General features: G+C 39.6%; 1 protein-coding gene across 5 annotated transcripts in view; it reads left to right on the plus strand.

Moving 5' to 3' along the window:
* The first annotated feature begins 5,602 nt into the window (after positions 1–5,602).
* HNRNPR (heterogeneous nuclear ribonucleoprotein R) overlaps positions 5,603–19,878 on the plus strand; it is a 34,527-nt gene continuing 20,251 nt past the window's right edge. The window contains exons 1-5 of one of the 5 annotated variants that reach the window (XM_049696782.1): positions 5,604–5,757; positions 8,974–9,139; positions 11,374–11,492; positions 12,037–12,144; positions 14,319–14,432. In XM_049696782.1, coding sequence (XP_049552739.1) covers positions 8,983–9,139; positions 11,374–11,492; positions 12,037–12,144; positions 14,319–14,432 — 498 coding nt within the window. In that variant the 5' untranslated portion in view covers positions 5,604–5,757; positions 8,974–8,982. Of the gene's footprint in view, positions 5,758–8,970; positions 9,140–11,373; positions 11,493–12,036; positions 12,145–14,318; positions 14,433–19,878 lie in introns of all 5 variants that reach the window. The other 4 variants (XM_004285643.4, XM_033416330.2, XM_033416334.2 and 1 more) reach the window with 4 other exon arrangements.

Here is a 19,878-nt window from a genome sequence, read left to right on the forward strand (position 1 = left end):
TATACTGTCTACAAGAGACCCACTTCAGACCTAGGGACACATAGAGACTGAAAGTGAGGGGATGGAAAAAGATATTCCATGCAAATGGAAATCAAAAGAAAGCTGGAGTAGCAATACTCATATCAGATAAAATAGACTTTAAAATAAAGAATGTTACAAGAGACAAGGAAGGACAGTACATAATGATCAAGGGATCAATCCAAGAAGAAGATATAACAATTATAAATATACATGCACCCAACATAGGAGCACCTCAATACGTAAGGCAACCGCTAACAGCTGTAAAAGTGGAAATCGACAGTAACACAATAATAGTGGGGGACTTTAACACCTCACTTACACCAATGGACAGATCATCCAAAATGAAAATAAATAAGGAAACAGAAGCTTTAAATGACACAATAGACCAGATAGATTTAATTGATATTTATAGGACATTCCATCCAAAAACAGCAGATTACACTTTCTTCTCACGTGAACATGGAACATTCTCCAGGATAGATCACATCTTGGGTCACAAATCAAGCCTCAGTAAATTTAAGAAAAGTGAAATCATATCAAGCATCTTTTCTGACCACAACACTATGAAATTAGAAATGAATTACAGGGGAAAAAACGTAAAAAACACAAACACATGGAGGCTAAACACTACGTTGCTAAATAACCAAGAGATCACTGAAGAAATCAAGAGGAAATCAAAAAATACCTAGAGACAAATGACAATGACAACTATAAGACACTGATGAAAGAAATTAAAGATGATACCAACAGATGGAGAGATATACCATGTTCTTGGATTGGAAGAATCAATATTGTGAAAATGACTATACTACCGAAAGCAATCTACAGATTCAATGCAATCCCTATCAAATTACCAATGGCACTTTTTACGGATCTAGAACAAAAAATCTTAAAATTTGTATGGAGACACAAAAGACCCTGAATAGCCAAAGCAGTCTTGAGGGAAAAAAAACGGAGCTGGAGGAATCAGACTCCCTGACTTCAGACTATACTACAAAGCTACAGTAATCAAGACAATATGGTACTGGCACAAAAACAGAAACATAGATCAATGGAACAAGATAGAAAGCCCAGAAGTAAACCCACGTACCTATTGTCAACTAATCTATGACAAAGGAGGCAAGGATATACAATGGAGAAAAGACAGTCTGTTCAATAAGTGGTGCTGGGAAAACTGGACAGCTACATGTAAAAGAATGAAATTAGAACACTCCCTAACACCATACACAAAAATGAACTCAAAATGGATTAGAGACCTAAATGTAAGACTGGACACTATAAAACTCTTAGAGGAAAACATAGGAAGAATGCTCTTTGACATAAATCACAGCAAGATCTTTTTTGATCCACCTCCTACAGTAGTGGAAATAAAAACAAAAATAAACAAATGGGACCTAATGAAACTTAAAACCTTTTGCACAGCAAAGGAAACCATAAACAAGACGAAAAGACAACCCTCAGAACGGGAGAAAATATTTGCAAACAAATCAACGGACAAAGGATTAATCTCCAAAATATATAAACAGCTCATGCAGCTCAATATTAAAAGAACAAACAACCCAATCCAAAAATGGGCAGAAGACCTAAATAGACATTTCTCCAAAGAAGACATACAGATGGCCAAGAAGCACATGAAAGTCTACTCAACATCACTAATTATTAGAGAACTGCAAATCAAAACTACAATGAGGTATCACCTCACACCAGTTAGAATGGGCTTCATCAGAAAATCTACAAACAACAAATGCTGGAGAGGGTGTGGAGAAAAGGGAACCCTCTTGCACTGTTGGTGGGAATGTAAACTGATACAGCCACCATGGAGAACAGTATGGAGGTTCCTTAAAAAACTAAGAATAGAATTACCAGATGATCCATCAGTCCCACTACTGGGCATATACCCAGAGAAAACCACAATTCAAAAAGACACATGCACCCTAATGTTCACTGCAGCACTATTTACAATAGCCAGGTCATGGAAGCAACCTAAATGCCCATTGACAGACGAATGGATACAGAAGATGTGGTACATATATACAATGGAATATTACTCAGCCATAAAAAGGAGTGAAATTGGGTCATTTGTTGAGACGTGGATGGATCTAGAGACTGTCATACAGAGTGAAGTAAGTCAGAAGGAGAAAAACAAATATCGTATATTAATGCATATATGTGGAACCTAGAAAAATGGTACAGATGAACCGGTTTGCAGGGCAGAAATTGAGACACAGATGTAGAGAACAAACGTATGGACACCAAGGGGGGAAAGCTGCGGGGGGGTGGGGGTGGGGGTGTGATGAATTGGGCAATTGGGATTGACATGTATACACTTATGTGTATAAAATTGATGACTAATAAGAACCTGCTGTATAAAAAAAAAGAAGAAATAAGGAAAGAAAGAATGGCCAAAAAAATCCCCAAATTAATAGAAAACACTAATCTACACATCTGAGAAGCTCAAAAACAAATTGGATACAAGATTTGTTTAAAATCCAAAATCATTGACTGTACTAATAAAGGACAAAAACCACATGATCAATAGACAAAAAACATTTGGGAAAATCCAACATCCATTCTAAAAAACTCTCAACAAATTAGGAATAAAACGGAACTTCTTCAAAGTAATAAAGAACATCTACTGGGACTTCCCTGGTGGTCCAGTGGCTAGGACTGCGCTCCCAATGCAGGGGGCCTGGGTTCAATCCCTGGTCAGGGAACTAGATCCCACATGTCGCAACTAAGACCCAGCACAGACAAATAAAATAAAATAAAAGAACATCTACTAAAAAAATACAGCTAGTTTTAAAAAGAAAAAGGTTAAAAGGTTAAAAAAAGGTTAGCTGGAGCTCTCCCTAGCAACTCATTTTTATTATATCTATTTGTATACTTGTCCTGACTTGTCAGCTAGAATGTAAGCTCTCAGAGGACAGATTGTTTTATTCATTTTATATTTCCTACTTTCAGCACAGTGATTTATATGTAGAGGGCGTACAACAAATATCTGTATAATACTGCATTCACGAATGCACACACACACACAGTTGTTTTTGAAATGCAAAGCTCAGATGACCATACTTTCCAATTCAAAAAAATCAAGATATATGGTCTGAAAAGGTGGAGTATACTTGTAAGGCCAACTGGCCCGAGGCAGGGGAACGCAATTAGACTCACAGGTTGCATCAGACCGAAACTTTCCGGACCACCCAGTTCCAGAAACTGACCTGGAGACTTTCCGGACCACCCAGTTCCAGGAACTGACCTGGGGGCTTTCCACCCGGCCCAGCCTTCCCGCCTTTCGAGGGGCGGGACTAACGGGCCCAAGACTGATGCGACCGGCACCAGATATTGCCACGATACCCGAAAAGACCACCAAATAAGGAATACCCTGCGCCCTCCCAGATTCACCACACCCCTTTCCCTTCTTCCCCTATAAATTCTGCCCAAACCCTCGCCCGGGCGCGACTGCTCTGGCCCCTTTCACTCGGACCAGTGAACCTCGCCCGGGAGCGTTCCCAAATAAAGCTTGTTTAAGCTCTCCTCCATTTATTTCTTGGTGCCGTTCCTTACAATACTTAGGAGGACCATATGGGTGAATATTTGAAATATTATCTCAGAAAATATTGGATGATAGAATCACTTTAATTACAGTATCCAGTCCAGGGGTTCTTATCCTGTGTTAAATGGACTTAAAAGAATCTCTGAATGGAATTCACTGGCCCTTCAACTTGGAAGGGAATGAAATAACAACTTTATTCTCACTAATATACTGCCAAAATTAAGCATTTTTCCCCATTGTGAATGTAGGCAACAAACCAGAGAATTAGCAGTACTTTTCACTCTGTCACCAATAGGAATCACAGATATTTTCATACACATTATAGTTGTGGGATTTCTTGAAATACCTCCTCATTGCTTACATTTCAGTAGTTGTTTGACCTGCTTCACGATCTTGATATTTAATATTTAAAGAAAAAGATTACTATGTCACAAGAGTTTTAAAAATGTATTACCGGGCTTTCCTGGTGGCGCAGTGGTTGAGAGTCCGCCTAACGAGGCAGGGGACACGGGTTCGTGCCCCAGTCCAGGAAGATCCCTCCATGCCGCGGAGCGGCTGGGCCTGTGAGCCATGGCCGCTGAGCCTGCGCGTCCGGAGCCTGTGCTCCGCAACGGGAGAGGCCACAACAGTGAGAAGCCCGCGTACCACCAAAAAAAAAAAAAAAAAAAAAAAGTATTTCCTGATTGTATTTCAACATTTGTAATGCTATGTATTTTACTTTATTTTACGCATTTAAAAACCTAAAAGATCCATAGCTTTTACCAGACTGTCGAATGGCACAAAATAGGTTAAGAACCCTCGAGCTAGACGCAGATTTATGTGAAGCTAATAAGGGTTAAGCTTCAAAGTCCCTTTACCATGCCCTTCCAAGACTCTTCCTAAATTTGCACTCATCATTTTATATTATTTTTCTAAAGGATCCCAGCATTTGTATAAGTTTCACACCCCATAATACAAAAGTTGGATTCACCGTGACGTTTAGCCCAGTACCGGGCACATAGGTTTTCCATAATTAATTTTTGGTTGATAGCTTCTGGGAAATTTAAACGATCCTCGAAGTTATCTGGAAATCTTGCAGACCACCGCTTGGCTTCCTCCACTTCCCGAGAGGGATGGGGCAGTGGAGATGGGGTCGGGAAGGAAGGGCCGTGGGATGAGATAGGTTTGGACTAAGGCAAGACAGGGAACAAACCAGTAGCGGGTGGAAGGTGAGAAATGTTTAGGAATAACGGGATTAGTCTCCTTTGGGAATGAGCCCTTTTCCTTGCACGATTCCTTTGGTTTCGTAGATGCATACATCTGCCCTATCTACCTTGTGAATATTCATTAGCTCCAAACCCCGTGAAGAAAGGTCTCTGCTCTGTCATTTGTAGGTAACATTGCTCTTGAGAAACGCCCACTTTAGCGATTTCCCTCACATTCTGAGCTGCTCCCAACGATGTGTGGAAGGGAGCCCGGGAGTCAGCTTTCCGAGCGTTCCATGGGATGATTTTCTACACGAAGAAATTCTCCAACAAAACAGACGAGCCAAATCCTTACACCGTGTTCTAACTAGCGCCCAAAAGACGACCAAGAGGGAGGCCGGACCGCGTGGCGGTGGGCGTGTCTGGGGCGAACGCCGGGGGCGGCGGCTCCGGGGGGGATTACAGGCGCTGTGGCGCCAGCCAAGGGGCGGGAGGGCCGCGGCCGAACAAGCCGGTGCGGACGGTAGGGGGCGGGGCTCCGGAGGCGGCCTACTTTTTCGGCCTCGCGCCGGCTGCAGACGAAGAGGGAGGAGCCTCGGCACCCTGGGCCGGGAGCACCGCGGCTTCGCCTCCACCCGGGGCTTCGCCACAGACCCCTTTGTGTTCCTGCCCCCGCCCCGGAGGCTCCCCAGCCGGCGGCGCTGAGTTCCCTCATTGGCTCAGCCGACGGCTTCATCGATTGGCTCCCAAGTCGTCCGGCGTGGTGCGCCTCTTCTCGCTACTATTGGTCTTCTGAGCTGCTCCTCAGGCCGCCGCGCGCGGTGATTGCCCGGCCTCTCGGAGTCCCTGGAAGCAGTTCCGGGAAACCCCGCGTGCTGCCGGGATCGCGTCTCTGTCCATGAGGGGGGGAGGGGGTGGCGCGCGCGCCATTTCTAGTCGTTTTCAAAGCGCCTCGCGCTGATTCTCACGGGCCCGGCCGTCGGCCCCAGCTCTGCCCCGGTGAGTCTCGCGCCGGCCCGCGGGGGGAGGGGCCGGGAGCCCCGATCTGACCCTACTGGGCCCGGCCGGGGCACGGCGCCTTGTCCCCAGTTTCGTTTTCGCTCCGAGGCCCCGGGGTGGGGGTGGGGATGGGCTGGTGGCGGTTTCAGCCTCGTCCGGCCGCTCAGTTGAGGGCCTGACCCAGCCGAGGCGTCTCCTCGCCCTCGCTCATCCTCCCCCCGCCCCTCCAACTCCCGGCTCGCGGTCCGGCCGGCCCGGCGCCCTCCGCGCAGGGTGCCGGGCCGGGCGCGCTTTTCCCGCCTCCGCCCGCTGCTCCACGCGGCCGGGGCGGGCCGGCGGCCTGGGGCGCCCGCGGCCCCATTGCTTCTCCCCGCCGGAGCCGTCTCGCTCCCGTCTCTTCCGGCCTAGCCACGAGTGGGATGTGTTGGTGATCCGGACCGGCATGGGGAGCGGGTGGGCAGAGGGCGGGATGCAAACCCCGGGTGACCTGAGCCGGGAGAAAACTTTTGTGTGAAGCAGAGGCCAAAAGGCTGGTTTGTGTAGGAAGCCTCCCTCCCCTCCTCCATTCTGCATGCTTCGAGTCGAGATTTGAAGGAAAAAATGACTACTAGAGGCCATGAAACTTAGCCTTCGAGCGGCGCCTGAGATACCTAATTCTACGACTGTCGTAGGCGCACTAAATTGGAAAGGCAATTCTTTTTCTTCTGCGGTAAAAACCGTAATTGCCAAAATTTAAAACTTGAAGCCACGGGGCTCTTGAAGGGTTCAGTCCTTTCACACTACCTGTTTCAGATTTTTGCTGTCCTCCGGAGGCTGAATTTATGTCTCATGAGTCAGTCGTAGGTTAAGGGCTTGACACTTCCTAAGCCATGAGATAACCGTTAGTCTTCATTTCGTTGGTTCTTTTAAAGCCGGTCTCTTAAATGTGAAGAATTTTCACGAGATATTCAGAAAAAATCAGGGAGGGGCTAGTGCCAGACTTCCCAAATCTCCCGGGAGTCCTTATTTAAATTTCTACTTTTCGCAAAAAAGTTTAGATCAAATGACTTAAGTCACATTAGTGTATTTGCTGCATCCAGAAATATGGTTTGGCTGTGTGGCATCGTATTGAATACACACAAGAGTTTTAAATGGTCTCATATGACATGAAAGTCTTTTTTAAAATGAGCGCATTGTATTTGGCTTGAAGAGAGCTTTTTCCTTGATCCGAAAGGTTTTATTTTCTGGACTCTAATAGTTGTACGTTTTTGTTGTTGTTAAAGTTTACAGACTTTTTTTGTAAATTTCAAACAATTTCAGAATCAACTTGTAGAGAGCCTTTGCAATGGATGGTAGTCATAAATATTTCTGTCTTGTGCTTGATATGCAACTTGTCTTTTTGCTTTACACATACTTAAAAAATACCACCTTAACAGATGTTCGTTGAACTTTTCTGTTAAAATTTGCTTTCTTTCCGTAACTAATAGTATTCCAAGGTGCAATACTGCAAGGGTCTTGTGATACGGAGAACTTCTGAGTTCTGATGATCTTATGGTCGTATTTGGGGGTGGGGGAGCATGGAAAACTCAATGTTCACAAAGATGTTTTGGAATTTAGGATGCATCTTTATAGAAGTAGGTGTATTAATCAGTAAACTATTCATCTTAAACTGTAAGTAGTTTCTTGATCAAAAGTGCCAGTTTTGAATGTTTTTGTTTTTGCCAGTTCATCAGAATTTGAGGCTTGCCTTGAGAAACATTTATCCACCCAGCGATTAACCATGGAGTCTGCGTCTGTGTAGACATTAGAGGGTTACTAAGTCTTAATAATGTTTTGTAATCATAAGAAGTCATGATATTGTTTATCCCATTTTCAAAGTAACCCTTTCTGCATTTTCCTCTCTTCCTACCCTGTATTACCTCCTTCTCAGTCTTCCTCCCGTTTTCATTAACTTCAACTTAGTATCGGTGGACTTTGAAATGAAGTTGTTTTAAGTCGGAAAACTGCACCTGGTGCATTTGCACAGTGTTTTGATAAGCAGTCTGGAGGTGTGGTTATCTTATGTATGGGTTTTAGTGCTTTTTAGGAAACTTGTATTTTCTTTATAGCTGACTAGGTATCTTGAGTTTCATCAAGAAAAGTAGGCTTTTCCTTGAAATCCATCTTCATGTCCTTTATTTCAGTATTCGTTGCAATGTCTTTATTCTGGTGCTTATTACCTTCATCACATTATAATTTCACCACAGACAAATGCACTTTAACTTTAATTCCGTCTTTTGAGGAGGTAGTATAGAGACTGGCCTTGTATGGTTTTATTATTTAATCTCTTTCTTCAGGTAGTTGATCCACTTCAGCATTACGTACAGGTCGAACACCCAAAATGATTTGGGTAGGTTAATCTGAGACATCTGACCTAAGTTTATCCTAATTAGGTAATGTTTGTTGAAACTATTTGGAAGAAATTAGTTATCCGTTCTAAAATATGTTTTTTAGGTTTATTTTACTGATACGAAAAATTCAGTATACACTCATGATTTTTTTTTTTTGAGAAGCAACCTTAACTATAGCTCACTTTTTATTTTATGTGGACTTAAAACAATCATTTAGCTTTTAAACCTGGTCATTTTTTCTTTTAAATCTGTGAATGGGAATAGCAAATTAATTTTAGAACAAAAATTAATGTCAAGTTGTGTTTTTTGTTTTGTTTTAAGTGAGGCGGAGAAAACCCAAATCACCAGAATGTTGAACTAGAGACAACAGGGCATTTATTTCACACCTATCTTGGATTTGAAGCAGAGCTAGGAAAATTTGAAAGTCCTTGAACCTTAAGTTGTCTGTGGGTGTTCATTCTGTTTTTAAACGAAACTTTTTAAAACTGTGTAAGAATTGAGAGCTTGAGGGGCTTTTTAGGATTTTGTGGTGATTTGTTGATAAGCTCGTCAGGACACAACAGCTGCTTTTGTTAATCAGTGATTCTACCTTAAGTAAATTCAAGCCTTTATTTAACCTAGTGTACATGAAGTTCCTTAAATAACACTTCCATGTACATTTTCCATGGTTTTACAGACTTATTATGCAAATTTAGGTCAGATACATCAGAAAAGGCATCATAAAATAATATTTTGATAGAAGTTATTAGCAGCATGTATACAAATTAGTTTAGATAAATCATGCATTGTCCTACAAACTAGTTATTTCTGGCTTAATGTAATATAGCTCCTGAATTTTTTCCAGCAGCATAATAAAATGGCTAATCAGGTGAATGGTAATGCGGTACAGTTAAAAGAAGAGGAAGAACCAATGGATACTTCCAGTGTAACTCACACAGAACACTACAAGACACTGATAGAGGCAGGCCTCCCACAGAAGGTGGCAGAAAGACTTGATGAAATATTTCAGACAGGTATAATATACATTTCTTGTTTCTGACTGGTTATGAAAGTGAGGGCAAACCACTTTGAATTTTATAGACTTTTTTTAAGGTTAAATATTATTGTTTCTGATCTGTATAGAGCTGAATGTTACTTTCCCTTCATTGAGGGCATATTGGGTTTGACTTTGATATTCTTATTTCATTATTTCAAAGCCTTCTTAGTGTTGAATATGCAGTCTTAGTTGTTTCAGAACAGTACATCAATTTGTCTTAGATTTACCATCAATTAATATATATGTTTCAGCATATCAAATTTTACATTTTTTCTTAATCTAAATCAGTCATCATTTTGCTTTTACTTTTCTACTTTAGCTTCTTAAAGTGATTGTTAAAACAGCTTAGGTCTGATTAGGTGGCATAATAAGAGGACTAGTTAGACTGTATTGTCTGAAATGATAATAAATGTCAGACTCCTTGAGAGTTTGTGGCCTGTCTAGTTTCTAACAGACAGAAATCCACAACTCTCAGTAATTTGGAAGTGTTTGGTTTGTAACAGCTGCTTTTTTTTCCTTTCTTTGTTTTTTTTTAAATCTAGGAGTCCCATGGTTAAGTGCTTAAGGAAATTTGAACATTTTAATATGGTGGTTGTAAGTGGTTTGAAGTTCTAAAGAGGGAGAGAAATGTATCCCCTTAGGAAGTGTTGTTCATAAATAAATGTGTCCTCCCCCTTTGGAGCCATAGATGGAAACTTTCTTCCTCTGTGTTTTGTGTGCCTATCCAGATTCTGGGAGAGAGAATTGAACTGTCTCACAAACATGTCTTAAGTACTGTAGTAACAAATATCTGGGGGTTTTTTGTCCTTAAAACATTTTTTTTTTTTTTAATCTGAGAAGCTCAAGATAATTTTAGACATTAAAATGACTTCTCAAAATGACTCCTGGGTGATGGTCCCATTTGAAAATCAGTCCTCAGGAACTTTCTGTGACATTCTGCCATAGAGAATTGGCAGTGATCTGCTTCGAGATACTCTCTTGTAGAGTGTTCTGTTACTGATAAGAGGCTGATGGTTTGGGTGTAGGGTTGGATTGACAGAACGGACTGATGGGTATCCTGAGTTGTGTCTTTGGGTGGTGATATGGAATATTCAAGTAAGGAAACTCCAGTTATTTAGGCATGCTCATTTTGAGCTCTTAAAACAAATCATGGCAACAGTTTTTTAAAAGTAACCTCGCAAGTGACAGTATTTATTATGGAGTAAAGTTCTTTTTGGCTTTACCAAAATGGAGTCACTTTTGATGTTAGTTCATATGGATTTGGGGGTTTTAATCTGCCAAATATTTCCATTTTACTTTGGATCAATTCTGAAATATATTGAGAAATATAAAATTTAACAGACTTAAGAAATTAAACTTAGTAAATGTTCTGTGTGCAGTTAAATATACTGTATATATATAGAATGCAGTGCATATATTTTCTGTATAGTTTGCTCGTTAAGTCCACAGTAAAGTCCTTTTAATGCCATTTGCAAAAATTGTCATTGACAGTGTTGTGAATGCCCCAGCATCTTTTAAAATCTCATTGTGACACTTATGAAGAACAAAAAAATGCCTTAAAATATGACTTTCAGAATTGATTAATCAAGCTGCACTGGCATTTATAGAAAAGTTTAAAATTATGCCTTTCCACATTCTGACTGCAGCAAAGTAGATGTTCAGATAAATAGATGAATTTCATTTTATCTTAGGTGTTAAGGAGGGAAAGCCTGTGACACTTTTCGGAGAGTGGAAAGAATTATTTAGTAAAAAAGGTTCTCTTATTTTTTTCCCCACTTCTTGTGTGGTTAGCAATAACTCCAACAGTGCATGTAATTTGAAGGTTGCTCCTTGGGAAATACAGTGTGTTCTTATCACCCTAACATGTTATATTAATGCTTAATCTGTAGTACAATGTGTACATCAGATTTAACTTCCGGAACTTAAACGTTTTGGGGAGTGGGAAATGGGGTTAGGATTTTTTTGGTTTTTGTGGGGATATGGGGATTGAAATTTATGTTTATAGGTGTTGACATTTTATCTTCTGTTTTCATATTTGTACTCTTGACCTTTCTGTATAGTATTTGTATAGCTGCCTGTATGCATATAGTTAAATGAAAATGTAGTTAGTGATAGTATTAAATATAACAATTCTTGATTAAACACTGGTAGCACAGTTTAGATTATCCCCTTTGTTGCAATAATGTTACCCCTTTTCAATTTAATTTTTAGGCTTGGTAGCTTATGTCGATCTTGATGAAAGAGCCATTGATGCTCTCAGGGAATTTAATGAAGAAGGAGCTCTGTCTGTACTACAGCAGTTCAAGGAAAGTGACTTATCACATGTTCAGGTAAGGTCATTATTCAGAAATGTCTTTGAACAACTAATGATCTGAAATTATTTTACTGTGACTTTTTTTCCTGTGGAGGAGTGGTATTTTTGTTTCTGACTACCTCTGCTTCTTTTAAAAAATAAGCTTAAAGAAAAAATGATCTACATGGCAGAGAGTTTTCAGAAACACAAGCATAAAGTAAAAGTCTCCCACTCCTTTGTAATATTTTTGGATTATGTGGTCCTGTTTTATTATCTTGGAGGGAAATAATGTTGGTGGGAGGAATAAATTCAGGACACCTGGCAAAATAGCCCAGATACATTTAAATATCAACCAATGGAAGACTTTTGCCAGTGTAGCAGGTAAGCTCCCCGGAGGTCTTGTGTGTCATAACTGCTGTCTGTTCCAGTCTGGCATGTAACAACCACTCTGCAAATATTTGTTGAGTGAATAAATGAGTAAATATTTTGTTAAAATTCTGGTCTTCTGAAATTTAAATATGTATTTGACCCTTCATCAATTCCTGGTGATTCTTTTTCATTGAATTACTTGGCTGTTCTAGAACAAAAGTGCATTTTTATGTGGAGTTATGAAGACCTACAGGCAAAGGGAGAAACAGGGGAGCAAGGTGCAAGAGTCTACAAAGGGACCCGATGAAGCAAAGATCAAGGTAAAACTTGACTTGGATAGTTGCAATGAAATTAAATTTAATTATGAGATCAAATGCTTCTTTTCATGTTTCCTAGAAGCAGTTTTTTTTCTTTTGTGGTACGCGAGCCTCTCACTGTTGTGGCCTCTCCCCTTGCGGAGCACAGGCTCCGGACGCGCAGGCTCAGTGGCCATGGCTCACAGGCTTAGCCGCTCCGTGGCATGTGGGATCTTCCCGGACCGGGACACGAACCCGTGTCCCCTGGATCGGCAGGCGGACTCTCAACCACTGCGCCACCAGGGAAGCCCTAGAAACAGTTTTTACTGCACGTAAAAAAAAAAAAAGAAAAAGAAAAACTAGTGTTTGGAAATGAGATGATTTAGGGAAAATTACATAAGAAGAATTTTAGGGGCAGACATTTAATTGTATGTTTGGTGAAAATTCCTAAACATACTCTCCCTTATTCCTTGTTCTTTTGGCTATGAATGACATATTTATTGATACTTCCAATAATAGTTTTTTAGATTGATTCAATCATGTCTCTTCAGTTTCTTTCCAAGTATTTTGTGTCTTTTCTCTTGCTGAAGAGGTGGTTTTTTGGTTTTTTTTTTTACCGGTACGCGGGCCTCTCACTGCTGTGGCCTCTCCCTGCTGTGGCCTCTCCCGTTGCGGAGCACAGGCTCCGGATGCGCAGGCCCAGCAGCCATGGCTCACGGGCCCAGCCGCTCCGCGGCATGTGGGGTCTTCCCGGACTGGGGCACCAACCCGTGTCCCCTGCATCGGCAGGCGGACTCTCAATCACTGCGCCACCAGGGAAGCCCCACAATCCCATTCTTATATCTTTTAACTAATAGATGAAAACTCTATTTGCTGTAATGGTTGTTTTTTAAAAACTTATTGCTGTTCACTGGATAGATCTGTATGATTTCCCTAAAGCTGGCTATTTGCTCTTGAGAAGGTGCATATTATATATGTAATATGTGTATATTACATATTATACAAGTAATGTATAATATGTAATATGTTTTGTGTGTATTCTATATTACATGTATTTCTGTGGTTAAAATAGTCAAAGGTAGAAGAATGGAGAGTCTAAGGTAACTGGAATCCCGGGCTTCCTCCAGAGATATTTTTGAAAACTATTGAACTTGGTGATGTCTGAAGTCTCTTGCTGCTCTGACATGCTGTGATTTTAAAAACCTGAAGTGTAAAATTCTCCTTTCTAGGTAGATTGCATTTCTTTTTTTCCATGTGTCTTTGTTCTGTAGGCCTTTCATATGAACACAAACCCTTAAGGGCAAGGACATTATCTTCTTTTCTATGATTCCTCTTAATACCTAATATAATGTTGTGAGGAAGGTTGGAAATCAGGAAACATAGTTTGTTTTTTGAAACCTGAGAGTATATTCATTTGGTAATTGCCAGATGTTTTGAGTCTGTGCTGTATGAGAAATGGTCTGGTTTTTATGGAGCTTATGGTATAGTAGGAGTACAAAACAACAGGATTAAACAAAATAAAGGTTAAATTATTTGAGTACAGTAGAAAGAGTAGGATGATGTGAGAAATAGTAAATTAGAGAAGTTGCATAAAAGAGCTAGGACTTCTGCTTTTTTTAAGGATAGAGAACTTTGTTAGTTGTATTATGAATTTATTATTGTCAGTATGATACGGACTCTCAAATCACTTTGATATCCTTTAATGCCAGCATCCTCACTGGAATTAATACAACCTTTCCACAATGTTCTTGAAAGGGGATAGAGAACATTTCATTTGAAAAGAGTCACTGGATGTAAGTATGCTACGTAAAGGGAGCAAATAAGGAAAAAATCTGGTTGACATAGAGGGGGTGCAAAATGAGGAATACTGTGGTACATAAGTATGAATAGGTAGCCTGGGGTCAGCTTATGTTGAAGTTTTAGTAATCCTTTCCCCTTTTTTCTGTTCTCATAACAAAAAAGTGATGTGTGCTTGGAGACTTAACTTGCCTGCAACTCTTTCCATTAAATGTATGGAAAGGAGAAGTAAAGGTCAACACGTGTGAGAGGAACCAGCGTGAACTTCGTGATTTTTTTCCCCTAACTGAAATACATAACCTAAGATGTTAGGGTACCTTTTGGAAAAGATTTATATTTTGATTTGTGTGTGTATGATATTTAATATTCAACTATAAATAATTATGTATAATTATCTTTAGGCCTTGCTTGAGAGGACTGGTTATACCCTGGATGTAACCACAGGACAGAGGAAGTATGGTGGTCCTCCACCAGACAGTGTGTACTCTGGCATGCAACCTGGAATTGGAACAGAAGTAAGTGTTCTTCAGCTGTTCGCTGAAATCTTTCCAGTTTGTAAATAATTCTACCTATTGTATGATGGGGGAAAAATTGATTTTTTTCAAAGAGCTATTATTATTTTTTTGGATATCCATCTGTATTTTGCTGCCATCATAAGTAGGGATAATCATGTGACTGTTAGATACCCAAACACTTTGTAAAGGAATGTAGAGTTTTTGGAACTGGCTACTAAAACTATGCAACTAACAACACACCATTTTAGGTCCTTGGGGTGAGGTTATTAAGGAGAAACAGTTGCTTTATTCTGTTTTATGTCAGGAATTTTGAATGGTGCTTGTCCTCCCTCCTTGACCCTCCCCTTCATCACATAGAAGATACTCAGTGTTCACAGAGAGATTTATTGAAGGGAGTGGGTTGCACAAGGGAAGGGATGTAGAATCAGATAAAAGGTTGAGCACATTGGTCTATACTTGAACAAAGAAGGAATCCGTCCTCCATCTGTGTTTTCATGAAGGTCTCTTCATATACCTTTGTGCTATAGCCTATTCTAATCCTTTAAAGGGAAAAAACTGTGTGCCAGAAGGTAAGCCCTGTTACTGCACGGACCTTTTCTGTTTGGTGCCTAGCGTAGTGCCAGGAGTATAGTAGGCACACAGTATTTGACAAATAATTGGTTATGCTTTTTTTCTTTGAGTACTGTAATCCAGACTTCGTAACTTAAAATTTAAACTAGGTTAAATGATAATCTTACAGGATTTTCTTTAAAACAAAGTGATGGCAGTAGCTTCCTTAGGTGACGATGTCAGTTAAAATATTTAGGTGGTATTGTTATGTATCTCCTACTTATATTAGAATTCTAAGAAATCTTAAAACTTTACTTAAACGTTGTCAATGGCACCCTTCTAAAAGCTGAAACTTAACTTTTCAGGTAGACAGAAGCAAAGATTATTATTTCTGGTTTGTGAATCGATAAATAAAGACATCACCATTTAACATAACACTTTAGATGTATATCAGAGCTAATTCTAATTATGTTCTCTGTATGTAGGATGTTCTCTGTATGTAAATGTTTACAGTTATTGGTCTTTGTTCCCTGAACTTCTTTTATACGTTATTACAATTAATGTTCTGTTTCTTAATATTTAACATTATTAAAAGGGCTCTAAGCATTTTTGTTTTTTGTGATACCTGTATCAGCTACATATGTTTGTTTTGAGTCTCAAAAAATTACTTAATGCTATATAATTATTGATAGAGTTGGGATTGGGACTCTAAACCATCTACATTCCTTACAGAAGAAAGTGTCATTGAAACAATATACAAGTGAATGATATCTTTAGCCTTTCACTCACTTTTGTCCTCATGAATTCCCCTCCACCATCCTTTATCTTTAATGTTCTATTTATGTTGTGACCCTTTAAAATCTACATTTATATTTTATTTTTAAGCAGTATGGAAATATAGTTCAGCTTTCTTACAGGGACTCCTACACCATATGTATTTTTTTCTAATGGTTTTAAATTTTGTTCCTGGCATCAGGATTTTTTTTTTCCCTTACCCTAAGCCCTCATACAAAATGAATAAAAATGGAATTGATGCTTTGCCCTTTTTCTTGTTCTTGAGGCAGCTTGAAACACTTCCAAGAGGAGAATACATTTTGAAAAAGTTATCTGTAGTATACCATGTGATATCCTTATCAATTAGTGCTACATTTTCTTAGTTTTGTTTCTTTGACTAATTATAAAATCCTTAGGAGTAAAAATTGTATCATATGGTTCTGTTCTTCACAATGTCGAATATAGCCTGGTGTAAAATTAGTTGGTTGTATCTATCTCATAATTATAGAAATAAACTTTTTTTATTAGATTGGTTTCATTAATGAGCTCTTTAATGGAAACTTGTTTTATCTTTGCTTTATGTAGATAAAGAAAGAGTTTGCTAGTACTTTAAGATTTCACTGGAAGTATTTGAACAATTTAATAGAGTAAACTTTTGAGTATCCAATTAGAAACAAATAGTATGCTAATTGTAAAATATGTATACATTCTCTTATATTGCACTCTCTCTTTAGCAGAAAGGTGCGTTTTTCTCTATGTTAGATATCATTACCTACAGCAGATATGGTTGCAGCAAAAATCCCTATATGAGATCACCAGCCTAAGCCACTCTTGTCAAGCAGTTTGTTGCAATAAGAGTGCAGTGTAAAAGTTTGGATTTCTCCCTTAAGTTTAGATTTCATGAGATTTGGCCTATATGTTTTGAAAATTAAATTTTTTAACATACTGGGTTGATGATAGGTTTGGTACATAATTGGTTTTAATTGGTGTCATATTGATGCTCTAAGGTTTGGGTTTTTGTTCTTTTATGGTTCATTACAGTTACTAAAAATTATTATTAGCTCTTTTAATGTTTTATTTTATTAATTTATTTTCATTTTTGGCTGCGTCGGGTCTTCGTTGTGGCACTCGGGCTCTTCGTTGCAGTGTGCGGGCTTCTCTCTAGTTGTGGCATGTGGGTTTTCTGTCTCTAGTTGTGGTGAGCGGGCTCCAGAGTGTGTGGACTCTGTAGTTTGCGGCACTTGGGCTCTCTAGTTGAGGCGTGCGGGCTTAGTTGCTCCACAGCATGTGAGATCTTAGTTTCCCGACCAGGTATCTAACCCACGTCCCCTGCATTGGAAGGTGGATTCTTAACTACCGGACCACCAGGGAAGTCTCCCCAAATTATTATTAGCTCTTGACTGAGGAAGTTGAAATTAGGGTCAGTACATGAGACTGACATTATTAAAATTAAGCTATGAGAAGACTACGAGGTTTTATCTTTGGATAAAATCTACTGTAAAGGGCTTCCCTGGTGGTTCATTGGTTAAGAATCTGCCTGCTAGTGCAGGGGACACAGGTTCAAGCCCTGGTCCGGGAAGATTCCACATGCCGTGGAGCAACTCTAGACCCCAAGAGCCACAACTACGGAAGCCCGCGTGCCTAGAGCCCGTGTTCCGCAACAAGAGAAGCCACCACAATAAGCCCGCACACCGCAATGAAGAGTAGCCCCTGCTCACCACAACTAAAGAAAGCCCAAGCACAGCAACGAAGACCCAATGCAGCCATAAATAAATAAATAAAAATCTACTGTAAATTAACCCTATAAGTGAGTACTCATTAATGGACATAGTTGCTAAGCATTGACCTTGAGATGAGAAATACACAAGAATGTTAAGTATCAATTTTTTTTTTTGATAAGTATCAGTTTTGAAATGCGTTTTTTTGTGTGTGTGCCCCTTGGCTCTCAGACTTAGTCTGGTTATAGTATCTTTGTATCTTTTTTTTCCTTTTTCTTCCAGTTTTATTGAGAAATACTTGACATACAGCACTATATAAACTTAAGGTGTACAGCATAATGGTTTCACTTACATACATCATGAAATGATGACCACACTAAGTTTAGTGGGTGTCCATCATTTCATAAAATTAAAGAAATAGAAAAAAATAATGATTTTTCCTTGTGATGAGAAGTCTTAGGATTTACTCTCTTAGCAACTTTCTTATATAACATACAGCCGTGCTAATTATATTATGTTGTACATTGTACCCCTAGTACTTTTGTACCTTTTGACTACCTTCATCTAGTTCATCCTCTCCTCAACCCTGCCTCTGGTAGCCACAGATTAATCTCTTTTTCTATGAGTTTGTTTTTGAAGTACAGTTGACTTTCAACACTATGTTAGTTCCAGGTGCACAACACAGTAATTTGATATTTCTGTAGTTTCAAAATGGTTACCATGATAAGTCTAGTTACCATGTGTCACAGTATCTTTGTATTCTTCAGCTGGTATTGTAAAACTGTTTTAATTTGTTTCCATTGACAAATGTAATCTCTGTGGAGATCATGTCTATGTAATAAACTCTTGTTTAAAGAGCATAGCACTGATGATCTGTGGAGGAATTCAAAGGAAATGGTAGATTGGGATCTAACTCTTTGGTGTATTAGCTAGTTGAAGTGTTAAAGAACCAGTGTATTTAACAGACCTGTAAGTATATGACTTTGTAGCATCTGACTTGAATTACATATAAAGAAAAGCTGCTGTGTTTGCAAAATAGTGAATAGGAGCTGGATAAGGGAACAACCCTAGTAGATAATCAAAAGACACTGTTGAGGGACTTCTCTTGTGGTCCAGTTATAAAGAATCCGCCTTCCAATGCAGGGGACGCGGGTTCGATCCCTTTTTGGAGAACTAAGATCCCACATGCAGTGGGACAGCTAAGCCCGCACCCCTCAGCTACAGAGCACGAGTGCCGCAGACTACAGAGTCCACGTACCCTGGAGCCTGTGTGCCACAACAAAGAGCCCGCGCCGCAACGAAAGATCCCATACCCCTCAACGGAGACTCCCCGCGTGCTACAACTAGGACCCTACGCAGCTCCCCCCCCCCCAAAAAAAAAAAAAAAGACACTGTTTAGCTGTCTGGTTACTTCTGTTGATTCCTTCCAGAGTCTCAGAGGGCTTCCTCTATTACTGTTGAAGTAATGAGTGGATAGATAATAGACAGCCAAAACTTTCAAAGCCTTAATGCCTAGTGAGTAAAGGAAGAACTGTTGTTAGGGTATTCACTAGATTCTGTTGGTCCTGGAGGGGGAGGATTAACCTGCACATGATTGAGTGGTTACTCTGAACAGCTCATATGGAGCCAGAATGGCTCAACAAGTTAATAAAAGGAAAACATTTATGTTACATTTTAGTTAATTAAAACTTGAGCTTAAAAACTTTAAAAAGAGGGATCTTAGTTTTTGAATACTATTTATCTTCAGCCTTTTTAAGTTCTTTTAATGTCCTAAGTTAAATTGATCTTGAAATGAGACCATCTCCTATTTCTCAAACAAATCAGTATTTTTGGCATGTTTCTTCATGGACCTCAGTGATTATAATATTGGGCACTTAGTTAACCATAGGTTTGTGGATGTTTCTTTTATTTATTTATATTTTTAATTTTAATTTTTTGTTTTGTCTTGGCCGTGCCACGGGGCATGTGGGATCTTAGTTCCCCAACCAGGGATCAAACCCATGCCCCCTGCAGTAAAAGCATGGAGTCCTAACCACTGGACCACCAGGGGATTCCCTGATGTTTCTTTTAAAATAGAGCAGTATTCTTATGGAAAAGCTATAAGTTGGACTTCTAACATTCAAATGATAATTTAGAGTATGAGGAGCTTGCTGTTACGAATTCTTTCTGTAAGGTAATCATTAAATTGCTTTTCCTGAAAATACAGATTTTTTTCATTTTAGATATGCTTAATGAAGCAAACCTGAATGGTTCTAAAAATATAGACGTGTTATGAAAGAAGTATAATAATCTGACACTTAGCTTCCTCACTTAGGTGTGTTCAACTATTTTTTTTTTTTAATTTATTTTTGGCTGCGTTGGGTCTTTGTTGCTGCCCACAGGCTTTCCCTAGTTGGGGTGAGCGG

This window comes from Orcinus orca, chromosome 1, assembly GCF_937001465.1.
Source record: "Orcinus orca chromosome 1, mOrcOrc1.1, whole genome shotgun sequence".
Lineage (NCBI taxonomy): Eukaryota > Metazoa > Chordata > Mammalia > Artiodactyla > Delphinidae > Orcinus > Orcinus orca.